Source organism: Lissotriton vulgaris, chromosome 8, assembly GCF_964263255.1.
Source record: "Lissotriton vulgaris chromosome 8, aLisVul1.2, whole genome shotgun sequence".
NCBI lineage: Eukaryota > Metazoa > Chordata > Amphibia > Caudata > Salamandridae > Lissotriton > Lissotriton vulgaris.
In genome coordinates this window covers 172,195,768-172,210,275 of record NC_141696.1, presented here as the reverse complement: position 1 = coordinate 172,210,275, position 14,508 = coordinate 172,195,768, and the positions used below count along the sequence as shown (strand labels likewise).

At 48.0% G+C, this 14,508-nt stretch overlaps 1 protein-coding gene across 1 annotated transcript in view; it reads left to right on the top strand.

Moving 5' to 3' along the window:
* Positions 1 to 14,508, top strand: part of TENM4 (teneurin transmembrane protein 4) — a 1,632,468-nt gene that overhangs the window by 1,456,031 nt on the left and 161,929 nt on the right. Inside the window, exons 17-18 of the mRNA XM_086933907.1 lie at positions 2,611 to 2,805; positions 9,364 to 9,564. Of these exons, the coding sequence (XP_086790033.1) occupies positions 2,611 to 2,805; positions 9,364 to 9,564 (396 nt within the window). The remainder of the gene's footprint in view (positions 1 to 2,610; positions 2,806 to 9,363; positions 9,565 to 14,508) is intronic.

Here is a 14,508-nt window from a genome sequence, read left to right as displayed (position 1 = left end):
GTTACCAGTACACACTCATTGAAATGGCGATCCACCTGGTCCATCCTTCATTGTAACCTTGGTTACCCATTGCTGCCCTGCCGGTGACCTTCCAAGTTCCACTGCTTCCTCATCTGCATGTTCATCTCGCGTCATCCTTAATTAAATCCCACTATTTAGATGCAGATCTGCTCCTGTACTCTTCCATGACCCAGTCCCAGCATGAACTTCTGGTATTTCCACCTCTGAACCACAGGTCACAAGAGCCCTACTCCTTGCTTGCAAAACCTTCCCTCCCCTTCATACCTTATTACTCAAACCTTTTTAGAAGTACCTTTAAATGTGTCAGCAAGACGGCTGAATCGAATGCATCCTTCACACCATGGAAAATGACAAGTCTCAGCAGGGCCAACTCAGCTTTTCATTCTTCCGAGGTTGGTAAATTGTGCAGAATTAAATTTGGTAGTAGTTATTTACACCATTTAAAAATGACAACAGTGTGAAATAAAGCTGTGCGTAAAAACCCAGTACTCCACAAAAAAACTGAAATATTATGAATTGGCTCTTCTAGGATGGGCTTTCTTCCACAGGAGTTGGGGCAGGAGCTGTGATCCCTGGGTTTGTGTTGTCATTTAATGACTGTCTCCTTTTAAGTTACTTATTGGTGTAACTATTGTGAGGTCATAATCTGTGCATTTTCTGTGCTAGTTATGGTTTGCACAGTTGGTGTGAGTTAATCATAACTGGCATATTTCAGTGGCTTTTAGGTTTGTTTTTGTAACCATTTTTCACTTCGACTGTGTTTTCAGACTTTTTTGTAAACCTATGTTAAGGTATTCTAACCAGAACTTCACTTTACGTGTATTTTTTTCCAGTGAATTTCTGTTAAGAAATGGTACCACATGTAAGTGCTTTGACAAATATCTGGCCTTACTTTAGGTATAAATCTCCCGCCTCTTCCTTTAATTCACCGTCCAATAGTTGTCCCGCTACGCCTCGGTGGGCAGCACGGCCCGTGTGGCTTTCAGCTCACTGCTGTGCTTGACAGCCAGGACATTGATTGCGGACAGTTTGTGATACTGAGAGTGTGGGCAGGGAGGGGGTCGCCGCCCATCCCTCCTGCCTGCCTCTTCCTCTTCGCGCCCCTCCTCTGCCTCTGCTTATCTCGCCTCATGCTGCTGGCCGCCCACACAAGCGCCTGGAAGCTCTGATTGCGCTGCTCGGCCTATTGTCCCCTGGCGAGGCTGCTTTCTGCGGAGTCATCTAGTTAAAGAAAGTCGGCTCGAAGCTACCTGGCCTGGAGCCAGCGGGCCCGAAAGGCCCTTTCTTTCCGGCGTCTGATTTAAGCCCAGCATGCATTCAAATGCAGAGCTTTCTCAGGGAAGATAAAATGCGCAGGCCACGGGGCGAGCAAGAGTCGGCCATTTATTCCCAGAATAACTGAGCCGGCGGAAGGAGAGATCTGGACAAAGGTGTGTGCATTTTTATGCGCTGCTGAATCTGCTCTGCATTGTCACATATTTTTTTTACCCTGTTTTTTTCCCTCTCTTACCGCCCCGAGAATCTTTTTGCCACATACTGCTTGGCTGGTTGTATCACGGTTGAACACTCGCTGCTGACATCTGTGATCTGCAGGTCAGGAGTTTCAGTGCGGTCTACTCGGCCTTTCATCCTTCCGAGGTCTCTAAAATGACAGCCATTACATTGGGGAGTAGTAACACCGGCTATCCACAGTGCTTAGAAATGGCAGGTGTGATATGAAGAGCTTTATGAAATGAAGTTAGTATTGACATTTTAACCCTTGTTGGGAACCCTGTGTCGCTCTCCTGGGCTTTGGCGTTTCTGGGTAGTCAGGGCTGGTAATGGCTTGTCCTTGTGTGGTTCTCAGTGGCCTCCCCACCCTAAACAAACATTGGGAATTTCTGGGCCAAGTACACAGGAGAGGTGCACAGAGCTCATGGCCGGTTAGGGGAGATCTCTATTACAGGAAGTACCAAGGCTCAATGTCTCTTGTCATTGGCTCGTGAGCACCTATAGAATGTATTACATTCATGGTTTAATGCAGGTATCGTTCACACCGCTAGATACAAAATAGGATGCACACCCTGTGTCCAGGAGGGCCAGACCCACACCATATGTTGAGAATATCCTCATAAGATGGGTGCGCATGCAATTCATCTTATGGAACCCATTTCCATTTGAGTGGCTTTCTTGAATAATTGGCCTGATGAGGCCTTCCTGGACCATATTGGACACCCCAGTTTTAGTTCAATAGGGCAAACCCCGATTCACGGAGTAGGCCTGTGGTACTATGGGCGCACCGGCATTGCCACTGAGAGCCAAAGAGGTCTGCGGATTTACATAAAGTTGACTTTTTGGCAAGATTCTTCAAATGTTAAATAATGCCCAACTTGTTTTGTATGTTGGAAACAATTGTTACTGTGCACAATGGCTTCTGTAATGTTTGTACTTCCTAAACATTATTTTAAATGAAATAGAAAAACCGAGAAAGAATCAAGGCTCTCTTGAAACTGACATCTCTTTGCATGTGTAAAGTGTATTGTTGAATGAATGAATAGCAGTGTTTCCTTGGTGATTTTTTTTTTTATTGTGTCGTTCTTGTATTTGCAGCTTCATGTCCAGTGCTGTGCAGTGGGAATGGACAGTACACCAGGGGGCGGTGCCTGTGTCACAGTGGCTGGAAAGGGGCGGAGTGTGACGTGCCGACCAACCAGTGCATCGACGTGTCGTGCAGTAATCACGGAACCTGCATCACGGGCACCTGCATCTGTAACCCGGGCTACAAGGGGGAGAGCTGCGAAGAAGGTACGCGCCTCGTTTTGCGTTCTCGCTTGGTCGTTTCCTTCCGTGTCAAGGAGCGGATGTCCAAGTGCGCGTGGGCCCTGTGGCTGCTGTTAATGACAGACAAGACCACTCTCAGTTAATACGCGCCAGTGGCTTTCCCGCTTCATACCACTATTGGGTTGCAAACACAACAGCTTCATAACCTCCTTGTGGGGCTTTTGCATTATTGATTTGCAGTTTTCACTTATTTGTTTGTTTGTTTATTTATGAGGTGTATAGAGCTCTGCGTGTCATAAGTGCGCTGATATTCCATTTTCACCAGATGAGGAACTGTGGGAATCATAGCTTGTTTGGGAAGGTGTTGCAAAATTGTCTTTTTGTGACTGCTAGACACCAGTTATTATATTTGTGTCAACTCCCAGTGCTTTCAATTTAAAATGTAGACGTGCAGGTACACACTATTTACAGTACCTGTTTGCTCCTGAGAAGTGCCGGCACTCATCCATTAAATGTATTGCTGGAGCACTAAGAAGAGCAGGTACTCTCTCTTCCAAATTAAAGTGCAGGTACTCAGTACCTGACAGTACCTGCCCATTTAAAGCACTGTCAACTCTGGGTCTGTACTTTTTCCTTCTACATCTTTTATTTGTCAACTTTTCCAATGTTATCTGCCCAGGATCCTTTATTTCTCCATCAATCCCTCAGCAGGATATCATGGCCTAAGAAATAGTGAAGGAGAAAGTTGCACCCTCTCATGATCACTGTGGGTGTCTGGGAGACTGACAGCTGACATCAGGATTTGGGCGGGCGAGGGAGAGAGGGTGGAAGCAGCTAAACTTTGTTTCACTGAGCTGGTGAGGGCCAAGGTCGGACTGGGACACAAAATAAGCCTGGACACCAAAATAAAAGTGGCCCCTTGTGAATTAGAAAGCGAAAAAAATGGCTTGTGTTGTATACCCTTCTTCCTCCACTCCAGTGCTTGCATCGAACTGCATGAGGGGCTATTTTACAACTTTGTCTATCTCTGTCTGCTCCTGCTTTTTCCTTTATGTGATTCTTGCTCTAATGTTAAACGCTTCTTGCGTTAGCACTTTAAACCTGGCCCTGTTGACTTTGCCAATGCTTGTTTTGATAGGAGGTACATGGTGCACAACATAAGGGATGGTGCTCATACTGTGAAGCTTGCAATGTGAAGAAGCCTGGGGCACTTTCTCAATACTAGAATGCTCATTAAACGAATGGAAAAATTGGTCTGGTTGGGCATTAGAATGGAGTGTACAAATATGCCTTTATTGCGTCACTAGTCTGGGTGGGACTCCTGTATCGAAGGTGCCATCTTGTTCCCATTGTGAGGACCGTCAGTCTGATGTACGCCTTAGACTCTCGCCCTTCGATTCTTTCAAAGAGCACCAGCCCGCTAATTCTCAAAGCCATCTTGTACCTATATAGTGGAACCCCTTGAGCTAATGTATGAATTGCTTATGCTGAGGACACCTAACATAGGTCTGGGAGTGCAGGATCCACGCCTGATTTTCAGAAAAAAACTAAAGTAGAAAAAGTATTTGTATATTTATATTATTATGAAAACCTTAAAATCTGGCCTGGACCCTTCTGGTCCTATGTTGGACATCTGTGGCAAAGGGAAAAAATTCACAGCCCGGATCCCTGCCGCAGAACTCCATGTCCAGTATGCCATTTGCAACTGCCTGGACTTCTGACTCTGAAGTTTTGTGGCTTCCCTGGCCTAATGTGGACAACAAAAAGCGGCACATCCATTCTTCATGTCTGCTGGGCAGGAGTGCGGTGTTTCAAAATACTCTTGTACGACCGCAGCCTCAGAAAAGGGTTGAGTGATGTTTACCCTATGCTATCCCAGTTTGTGCGTTGGGAATGCCCATGAGTTTGCCTGGTGGCGAAGTTCGTGATGCTGGATTTGCCTGGTGGCGCAGTCCGTGATGCCGGATTTGCCTGGTGGCGCAGTTCGTGATGCCGGATTTGCCTGGTGTCGCAGTCCATGATGCCGGATTTGCCTGGTGGCGCAGTCTCTGATGCCGGATTTGCCGGGTGATGCAGTCCTTGATGTTGGGTTTGGTTGGTGGCGCAGTCCCTAATGTAGGGTTTGCCTGGTGGCGCAGTCCCTGATGTCGGGTTTGCCTGGTGACTCAGTCTCTGATGTCAAGTTTGCCTGGTGGCGCAGTCCATGATGTCGAGTTTGCCTGGTGGCGCAGTCCATGATGTCGAGTTTGCCTGGTGGCGCAGTCCATGATGTCGAGTTTGCCTGGTGGCGCAGTCCATGATGTCGAGTTTGCCTTGTGGCACAGTCCATGATGTTGGGTTTGCCTGGTGGCGCAGTCCCTTATGTCGAGTTTGCCTGGTGTCGGAGTCCATGATAGGTTTGCCTGGTGGCTCAGTCCGTGATGTCGAGTTTGCCTGGTGGCACAGTCCATGATGCTGGATTTGCCTGGTGGCAGAATCTGTGATGTCAGGTTTGCCTGGTGGCGCAGTCCCAGATGTCAGGTTTGCCTGGTGGTACAGTCCGTGATGCCGGATTTTCCTGGTGGCACAGACCCTGATGTCGGGTTTCCTGGTGGCGCAGTCCTTGATGTCGGGTTTGCATGGCGGCGCAGTCCGTGATGCCGGATTTGCCTGGCGATGCAGTCCGTGATGCCGGATTTGCCTGGTGGCGCAGTCCCTGATGTCGGATTTGCCTGGGGGCGCAGTCCCTGATGCCGGATTTGTCGGGTAATGCAGTCCCTGATGTCGGGTTTGCCTGGTGGTGTAGTCCCCGCTACCGGATTTGCAAGGTGGTGCAGTCCTTGATGTCTGGTTTGCATGGTGGCGCAGTCCTTGATGCCGGATTTGCCTGGCGATGCAGTCCGTGATGCCGGATTTGCATGGCGGTGCAGTACGTGATGCCGGATTTGCCTGGTGGCGCAGTCCCTGATATCGGATTTGCCTGGCGGCGCAGTCCCTGATGCCGGATTTGTCGGGTAATGCAGTCCCTGATGTCGGGTTTGCCTGGTGGTGTAGTCCCCGCTACCGGATTTGCATGGTGGTGCAGTCCTTGATGTCTGGTTTGCATGGTGGCGCAGTCCGTGATGCCGGATTTGCCTGGCGATGCAGTCCGTGATGCCGGATTTGCCTGGCGATGCAGTCCGTGATGCCGGATTTGCCTAGCGATGCAGTACGTGATGCCGGATTGCCTGGCGATGCAGTCCGTGATGCCGGATTTGCCTCGTGGCACGGTCCCTGATATCGGATTTGCCTGGGGGCACAGTCCCTGATGCCGGATTTGTCGGAGTGATGCAGTCCCTAATGTCGGGTTTGCCTGGTGGTGCAGTCCCTGATGTCGGTTTGCCTGGGGGCACAGTCCCTGATGCCGGATTTGTCGGAGTGATGCAGTCCCTAATGTCGGGTTTGCCTCTGGTGCAGTCCTAGATGTTAGGTTTGCCTGGGGGCACAGTCCCTGATGCCGGATTTGCCTGGCGGCGCAGTTCCTGATGTCGGGTTTGCCTGGGGGCACAGTCCCTGATGCCGGATTTGCCTGGCGGCGCAGTTCCTGATGTCGGGTTTGCCTGGTGGCAAAGCCCCTGATGTCGGGTTTGCCTGGCGGCGCAGTCCCTGATGCCGGATTTGCCTGGTGGCGCAGACCCTGCTTCCGGATTTGCCTGGTGGCGCGGTCCCTGATGTCTGGTTTTCCTGGGGGCGCATTCTGTGATGTCGAGTTGTCATGGTGAACTTGGGGTGGCTAAGATCAAGCTCATATCTTTCAAACTGGATGTGTGAACCACCCCGGTATCTGCAGGAGTGCCGTGACCACACCCGACGGGTGAAACATGTTATCAATCGAAAATTGTTAATTTACTTCATTAAAAAAAGCAATTTCTGGTAAAATATACAAAACTCAAACATGTCTTTCTTATCAAATAGGACCAGAAAGCAGCATATGATCAAATAAAAGCAGAAAAGTAATCCTGCCGGGTGTGATGCAAGTACTTGTGGCAAGCACTGAGACAGCTGCCCGTGAGCCCGGAATGCACCACATAGTGCCAAGCGTGGGCTGACCCGGAAGAGCTTCGAGCTTGGGTGTCTGCGTTTGTAAGTGCCGTGCCGCCCTACTCTTACCAAGGAATGCACCTTGGTAAAGCCTCTGCTGTCAGATTTGTTTATTTAAGAGTTTAATATAGCGCTGGGCAGACCTTAAGGTATCGGGGCGCTTTACAACAAATCAATCAAATCAGATAATGTGTTGCATCAAAAAACTCAGTTCATTGCCGAAACTGGCAAGCAAAAGAGTTTGCCATGGACTTTTAAGGACACATTTGGATTTCCCGGCATCATAAACGGAGATTTACGTGCAAGCCTAATTCCCCTGGAGGCCAGTGAAGCTCAGAAGCTAATGAAAAAATATATACTCCTTGGCTATTGCAACAGGCAAGCGGTCTGATCAGTGAATGACCCCGTTTTAAATAGAAAAGCAAAGAGCGAGACAGTGTGAAACTTTTGACACAGGAGAAAAGTACGGATTATAAAAAAAAAACCTTAATCGCCTGATTTGAAATGTAAAGTCTCCCTGGCCCTTCCCACCCTGCTGCATCCGAATAGTGGGGTCCGCCTGGCAGAATGCCCCCGTCTATGACCATTGTGCTGAGCCGCAGAAAGATCTGGAGACGAAGAAAGTGAGACTTTTAATCCTGTCCCAGGTTTGTCACCGGTCACCACACAAGAGTGGCGCGCGGGAAGAGAATGTGGAGGCCAGAGAGGGCGGGATTAGGGCGGCCATTGTTGGTGACATCTTTTGAAAGGGCTCGCGCGGACATGAAAAATGGCCTGCGGATTATGATGAATGGGGACTGGTGACAGGCCAGCTCCCTTGGCTCAGCCCTCTGTGTTGGAGCTGAGGTGACGGAGTACGGGGCGCCAGTGTCGCACCGCCTCCAAGGCCTACCTTTATTTCCCCGTGACCTTCCTCTGAGATGATTAATGGCCCAGTGGTACCCTGTCGACAGAGGGCCTGTGATCCCAGAGCACCGTGCTAGGCCATCTGCCGTGACCGCGACAGACCCCAGGTTGATCCATCCTCTTTGTACCTATTAGCCCTGAAGAAGATCCAGGCCAAGTTTGCCTGGTCTCGCGGTATTCGCTCAGGCTCCTCCGCTAATGGTTGAGGACATTTATCCGCTCGCCCTTTTGCACCATCTTGGGTTTCTCCAGACAGCAAGTTCTGCAGTGACATCAATCACACAAAAAATACCACATTGTGCCTTGGAATACGCTTTGAAGGCGTGAATATTAGGCTTACGAAGGTTACGCCATTGGCAGAGGCTTGGGGGAAGAGCGTTGTTCCCCAATGTTTCTTGGTCATGGTCGACAAGCCTTTGAAGCTGTATTTTCCTTGAGGTTGCCATCTTGTATCAGGCGGGCTGCGCCCCGTGTTGGGGGTCCTCCGTGGTGGGGGTCCTCCGTGGTTCCTCTGCTCTGCATTCAGGCTTTAACCACAGACACACTGATCGAAAGTGGCTCATGGGAGAGGATTTTCAGCAGACCTCAATAACTCAACAATATATATAATGGAATGTGTCGATGGATTCAGGTGCAGGCCATTGCTGAGCTTGCCTTTGCTATGAGACTTCTTTCTACTGGTTATGAATTTAGACACCGTTCCACAGCTCCACAGTTACCAGTCCAAGACTTGTGACAAGCGCATGCTTATAAAGTTCGTGGTGGGCTGACCAAAGCCCAGAGCTTGGGTGATCTCTGTGCACCAGGGCCTTCCTCCAGCCCTTTTACTTTCTTTGTTCTCATATTAATTTTTTACCATTTACACTGTTCAGCAGCTAAGTGCACCCTCCTTAGATAATAATGTGTCCACTTGTTACAAGAATTGTAAAGCATGGTTTAAAAATCATAACATTTTAATTGTAGTTCTACATCTTTGCAAAGTTTGTGCATAGGTTTCAGAGATGTGATACTTTTGTTTGAAAAACAAATGAAAAACAATGAGATTTTTGCATTGGCACGATATTTTTGGGAAATGTGAGGACATAAAGCTTACAACCCTGGGCATTGCTTTGATCTCATCTTACAGGGATAAAGCCATATATTGTTGGGCTGAATTCACTTGAATAAATATATATATATATTTTTTTTATAAATTTGTGTTCAGTGTATTCATGGAAATGATTCCCTCAGACAAGGTATTCTGAACCACAAGGATGTTGGACAAAGGCGCCAAGCTCCTCTATAAACATTTTAAATAACCTTGATTTCTCGGTTTGTCCTGCTGTAAACTCTTCCAAGCCACTGATATTCAAATTCAGTTTTCCTTGTGACATTAATGTGCCCTTGTTGATTAGCACATTGTATTTATTAACCCAGTGTTATTGTAATTGCATTTGTAGCGCTTACCACCCTCACAATGCTTTGAAGCACATTCTGCATACACCATCGCAAGATGGCCGCCAGGCCAGGGAGTGGGGTTTGTTACTGCGCTCTGTTTCAATGTGAAGACCCCTTTGATTGGAGATCAGAGGTTCAACTCTAATGCCAAATCCACCTTTTCTTTTCTCCTGGCTACAGTGGATTGCATGGACCCCACCTGTTCAGGGCGCGGAGTGTGTGTCCGCGGCGAATGTCACTGCGCCGTGGGCTGGGGCGGAACCAGCTGCGAGACCCCCAGAGCCACCTGCCTGGACCAGTGCTCGGGCCACGGCAGCTTCTCACCTGAGACCGGCCTCTGCAGCTGCGACCCCAGCTGGACCGGACACGACTGCTCAGTCGGTAAATACGCCAATTTCCATACCTGTATATTTTAATACCTTAAAATGTGTGTTAGTCTAAGAAGGTGCACTGACATGTGAAATATGTGGTAAAATAACAGGGGCAGAGCGGGTACTGTTCCAGGGCACTGCAGTTTCATTCTTCAGTCGGCCACAGGCAGCACCAGGCTGGAGACTTCTCGTCCCCAACAAGCACATTTCCTTGAATGCATTAATTCTGGCCTTGATATTGTTCTCTTAATGCAGTTGAGTCCATGTACAGTTCACTCTACCTGCTTCCACTTCCAAGTGTACTGCAGTGAGTGTCATTCGTTAGTATGCCAGCTGCTGCTGTTTGCCAGTCTATGATCAAGTTCTGGATGTGCCTTTTCATTGCCACCATGTTTCTAGGTGCTATGCTTAAGTGGAGGACAGTTGTGGATCAAGCAGCAGGGATAGGGGTGGGCAATGCACGGGATAGGGGGTTTCACTGTCCACAATGCTTCAGGTTGTGGGCAGAGGTCTGGTTGTGTGAACGAGCCCAGGATTTTGTGTTAGGAACACTTGGAGTGCAGTAGAAAGTATGAGGTGTTCGCTTTTTGTTGCGCCTTGAGACCCTCACAGGTGAGTAGTGCGCTTTACAAATGTTCTGATTGATTGACTGAAGGGTCTTTACACACATGTAGTTGAAGCGATGTAGACAAGATGAATATACCCAGTCCTACTTGTAACAAAAGTGCCTTGTAGCTCACATGCCTAGAATGGATCCTGATCATTATTACTTTTTTAATTCCGAATTGGTGCTGCTCTCCTCCCACTGCGCGCCCGTCTCTCATTCGTGAAAGATTGAGTCGAGCCCGACAATGCCTTACCATGAAGGAGCGTGCAGGCCGCTAGTGCTCAGGGGTGTTGACTGGGAAGAGGAGGTGGAAGGCTAAGGAGGAGGAGGAGGAGGATGGAGATAGAAAAGGAGGCGGCGCTGATAGATGTAAAACAAACCAGCATTGGCAAAGCCAATAGGTCTTGCCTATTCAAGATCTATTGGCTTCGCGAATGTCTTTTACCCATGTTGTACACCAGCGTGGCTGTTGTTCAGCATGGCTAAATGTTAGTGGCGTAGAGTTGAGTAGCATGGAGTGGAGTGTCGTAGAGTGGAATGGCAGAGTAAAATATCGTAGAATGGAGTGGCAGTATGTTGGGTATTGGTGTGGCACAGAGTTTAGTGGGGTAGAGTAGAGTGGACTTGTGTAGAGGTCATTGGTGTAGGGTCTTTCTGAGTGCTGCGGCATAGAGTGCAGTGGCATAGAATTCAGAGATGTACAATGCAGTAGCGTAGATTAGAGTGGTGCGTAGTAGAGTGCAGTGTCACAGAATAGAGTGGCATAAGAATGCAGTGGTGTAGTGTGCTGTAGAGTGGAGTGGTGCACAGTAGAGTATATTGCCATAGAGTGCCATTGCATAGAGTACAGTGGGGTAGAGTGGAGTGCATTGGCATAATATGCAGTATTGCAGAGTAGAGTGATGTAGAGTTCAGTGCCGTAGAATGCAGTGTGGCAGAGTAGTGTCTTCGAGTACAGTGTTGTAGAGTGGCAAAGAGAGCATTGGTGTAGAGTAGGGTGCAGTGGCATGGAGCAGTGTAGGGTGCAGTGGCATAAAGGGGTGTAGAATCGTGATGTAGGGTGTAGTGGGTTAAATACAGTGGTGCAAAGTAGAGTGCAGTGGCATGGAGTGCAGTGGTGCGGAGTGCAGTCATGTAGAGTGGTGCGGAGTAGAGTGATGTGGTGTAGAGTGGACTTGTGTAGAGGTCATTGGCGTAGGGTGTAGCAGAGTATAGTGGCATAGAATGCAGTGGCATAGAAGTCAGCGGCATACAATGCAGCCTTGTAGAATGCAGTGGCATAGATCAGAGTGATACAGAGTGCATTGGCATGAAATGCAGTAGTGCAGAGTAGAGTGGTGTAGAGTGCAATGACGTAGTGTACAGTGGCATAGGGTACAGTGGCATTGAGTACAGTTGTGGAGCGTAGACTGCAGTGGCATAGAGTGCAGTGGCGTAGAGTGGTGCAAAGTAAAGCGCAGTGGCAAAGAGTGCAGTGGTATAGAGTAGAGTGGCATAGTGTGCATTGGCATAGAGTACAGTGGTGCAGAGTAGGGTTAAGAGGCGTAGTGAATTGGTGCAAGGTGGCGTGGAGTGGAGTGGTGTGGTGTAGAGTAGAGTAGAGTAGAGTGGAGTGGTGTAGAATGGAGTATGTGTGGTGTGATAGCACTCTGCCATTACAGACAACACATTTTCAATTGAAATGACCATTATATTTGCTCAGACTTATATTTTTACTAATAAAATAATAAAGCGCACAAACAATGTATGGAAATATCACCTAGTTTATTGATTGGTTTTGAATATATTAAAATATCGGTTACCAGCACACCTCAGAATTCACAAAAAAAATAGCTTTGCTCATTCTGATATATTCTGAAATACTTGCACAGTTCATTTAAACATTGTTATGTGCAAGAAAAAAAACGTTTTTTTACCCCCATTATCCAGCACAATTGTCTCCTAAATCTTCTCATTTTGAAGTCAGGGAAAGAAAAGTAAGCACCAGCTCTGTGGAAGACAGATGCTCACATTTGACCTCTGTCTTTGAATGCACAGCAAATGTGCCAAGATAAAAACAAGATTTACAGGCCTGTTTACAGAGAGCAGCACTCCTGGAAGAATACAAGGAGAGGTAGAGTGAAATGGCTTTGCTTCTTGGGAAGGACGAATTGAAGCTGGACAGCCAACAACAAATAAAGCCAGCAAATAGAAAGCCAGAAAATGTGATTTACAAACCACAAAGCCAATGGTAAGCAACGTGCAGAATGCATTCCCAGACAAGCTTTATCAATGTCTCCAATATGTCTTCAGCAAACTAGATGGATGTGCTGTCTAGTAGGCTTCGACTAAAAAAATAAAAAAGAGTAGATGGAGGTAGGACAATATAAAACAGAGTTAAAAGAGAAGCGATTGGTAGAAAGTGAGTGGAAAGAGGTAAAAAAGGAGAAGCTGGATGTAGAAAATGAGGAGATGGAGGTAAAAAAGAAGGCAAGGTAGAGAAGTAGAAAATGAAGATAAAAAGGTGGAGGATGGATGTGAACAAGGAAATAAGGTGGGAGCTAAAAAGATGAGGGCTGAGGTATAAAAAGGAGAGGGGTAGGAATAATGAAGATGAGGGTGGACATAGAAAAGTAAAAGGTGGAGGTGGAAGTGAAATAGAAGATACCATGGACCTAAAAAATAATGAATTAAACACAAAAATGGAGAAGATGCGATATGGGATTAGGATCTGGGGGCACAGGAAAAGGATGAGGGTAAAAAGGGATGTTAATAAAGTAGAACATTTTATGAAACAACCTAACACCCCAGTTGCATGGGGGCCTGATTTTTGTCCCTGTTGACATGCCTTAGATTTTTAAAGGCCTTAATGGTTGTGTTCATGAGCCGGGTCTGCTTCAGTGTGCGCGTTACTTCACAGCCGAGCCTTGTTAAAGAACACAATTTGCAAGCAATTTACTTACAAATTGTGGAGAGTATGAATTAGGAGGTGAGATCCAATTAAGGCGCTGTTGCCGTGAACTTCCGTAAGTGATTGCGCTAAGTGCTGGCTCGCCCGTCACTGGGAAAGATGTATTTCAGGTTAATGGGCAGCCCCTGGCAGAAAGCGGTCTGTAATGTGTGGCAGGCTTGGCCTTCTCCTTCCTTCACAGTTGTAATCAAAAATCCATTTTGTGGTCAGGCTGGCCTTACAAACCGTGGCCATCGTGGGCTTTCAGCGAGCGGGAGCCAGCAGGAGCTGATAACTACGTTGTCCGCTAGGCCTCGAGGTGTCTGAGGCTCCTGTATCCGAAGAAGCTTGCGCCGACATGCGACTGACGTGGCACGTCATCAGTAAGCTCCAAGGATGGATGAAAAGCTGACATATGTAGGACCCGCTCCTGCGTTCTCCAGTTTATTATGGATAAGTTCCTTAAATCCCCCTCTTCTCGTACACCAGCACACTCTGCTGAGCTTTAGCCAGGGCTTTAAGTGGGCTGAAAAAACTGGGGGGGGTCTCTCGAAGGGGCGTGGCCAATCTAATTAAGGGCGTGGCTTAAAACACGTTAGATAACAATGTGTGCTTAGCATAGTGTGCTGTTTCTGTCATTGCATCCAGCAAGTAACAACAAACCTACAACAAGTCAAGACTATTGGCTTTGTCAATGGTTGTTAGTTGCATAAGATAAATAAGCATCAACTATGGCTTGTATATAATATTGAAAAAGCTTCCACTCGAAGCCCTGGTGACACCATGACAATGTTGCTCTTCCTGAGTTTCAAAAAGAGAACGGAAATCCAAAGTCAAAATGACTCTCTTTAACCCCTTCGCCGCGGGGAAAATTCTGCAGCGGTGCAAGGAAAGGGAGGGGGGGGGTTGGGGGGGGGGGAATTAGGCGTGGCGATCCGGTACTCAAGATGGCTCCCGGTCGTCATGAGTCACAGTAGGTGTGTGCTCATGACGTCCGGGAGCCGTCCGAACTCCGCCCTCTGATTCATTCTCCCGCACAAGCAGGGAATTAATACCGCGTGAGCGGAGCGGCAACGTTCGGATGGCTACCGGCCGTCATGAGCACACGCTTACTGTGACTCATGACGGCTAGGAACTGTCCTGAGCACGGAAGGATTTAAAGGATTTCCCTTCCCCTACAACACTCACCTGACATGAGGTCACGCCGTAACTTCTCCACTAGTGAGAAGTGAGCACCCGCACACTAGTGAGGTGTGAGCACGTGCACATTGATGTGCCTCTGTCACTGCAGTCTGGAAAAAAACGGACCGCTTGTGCCAGGGCTCAAAACAGAGCCCGATAGAGACCCGTTTCGAGGCCCGCTTTAAAAAACTGCGGTGCTCGAACCCGTGAGACCTGGCCCACTTAAAACCCTGCTT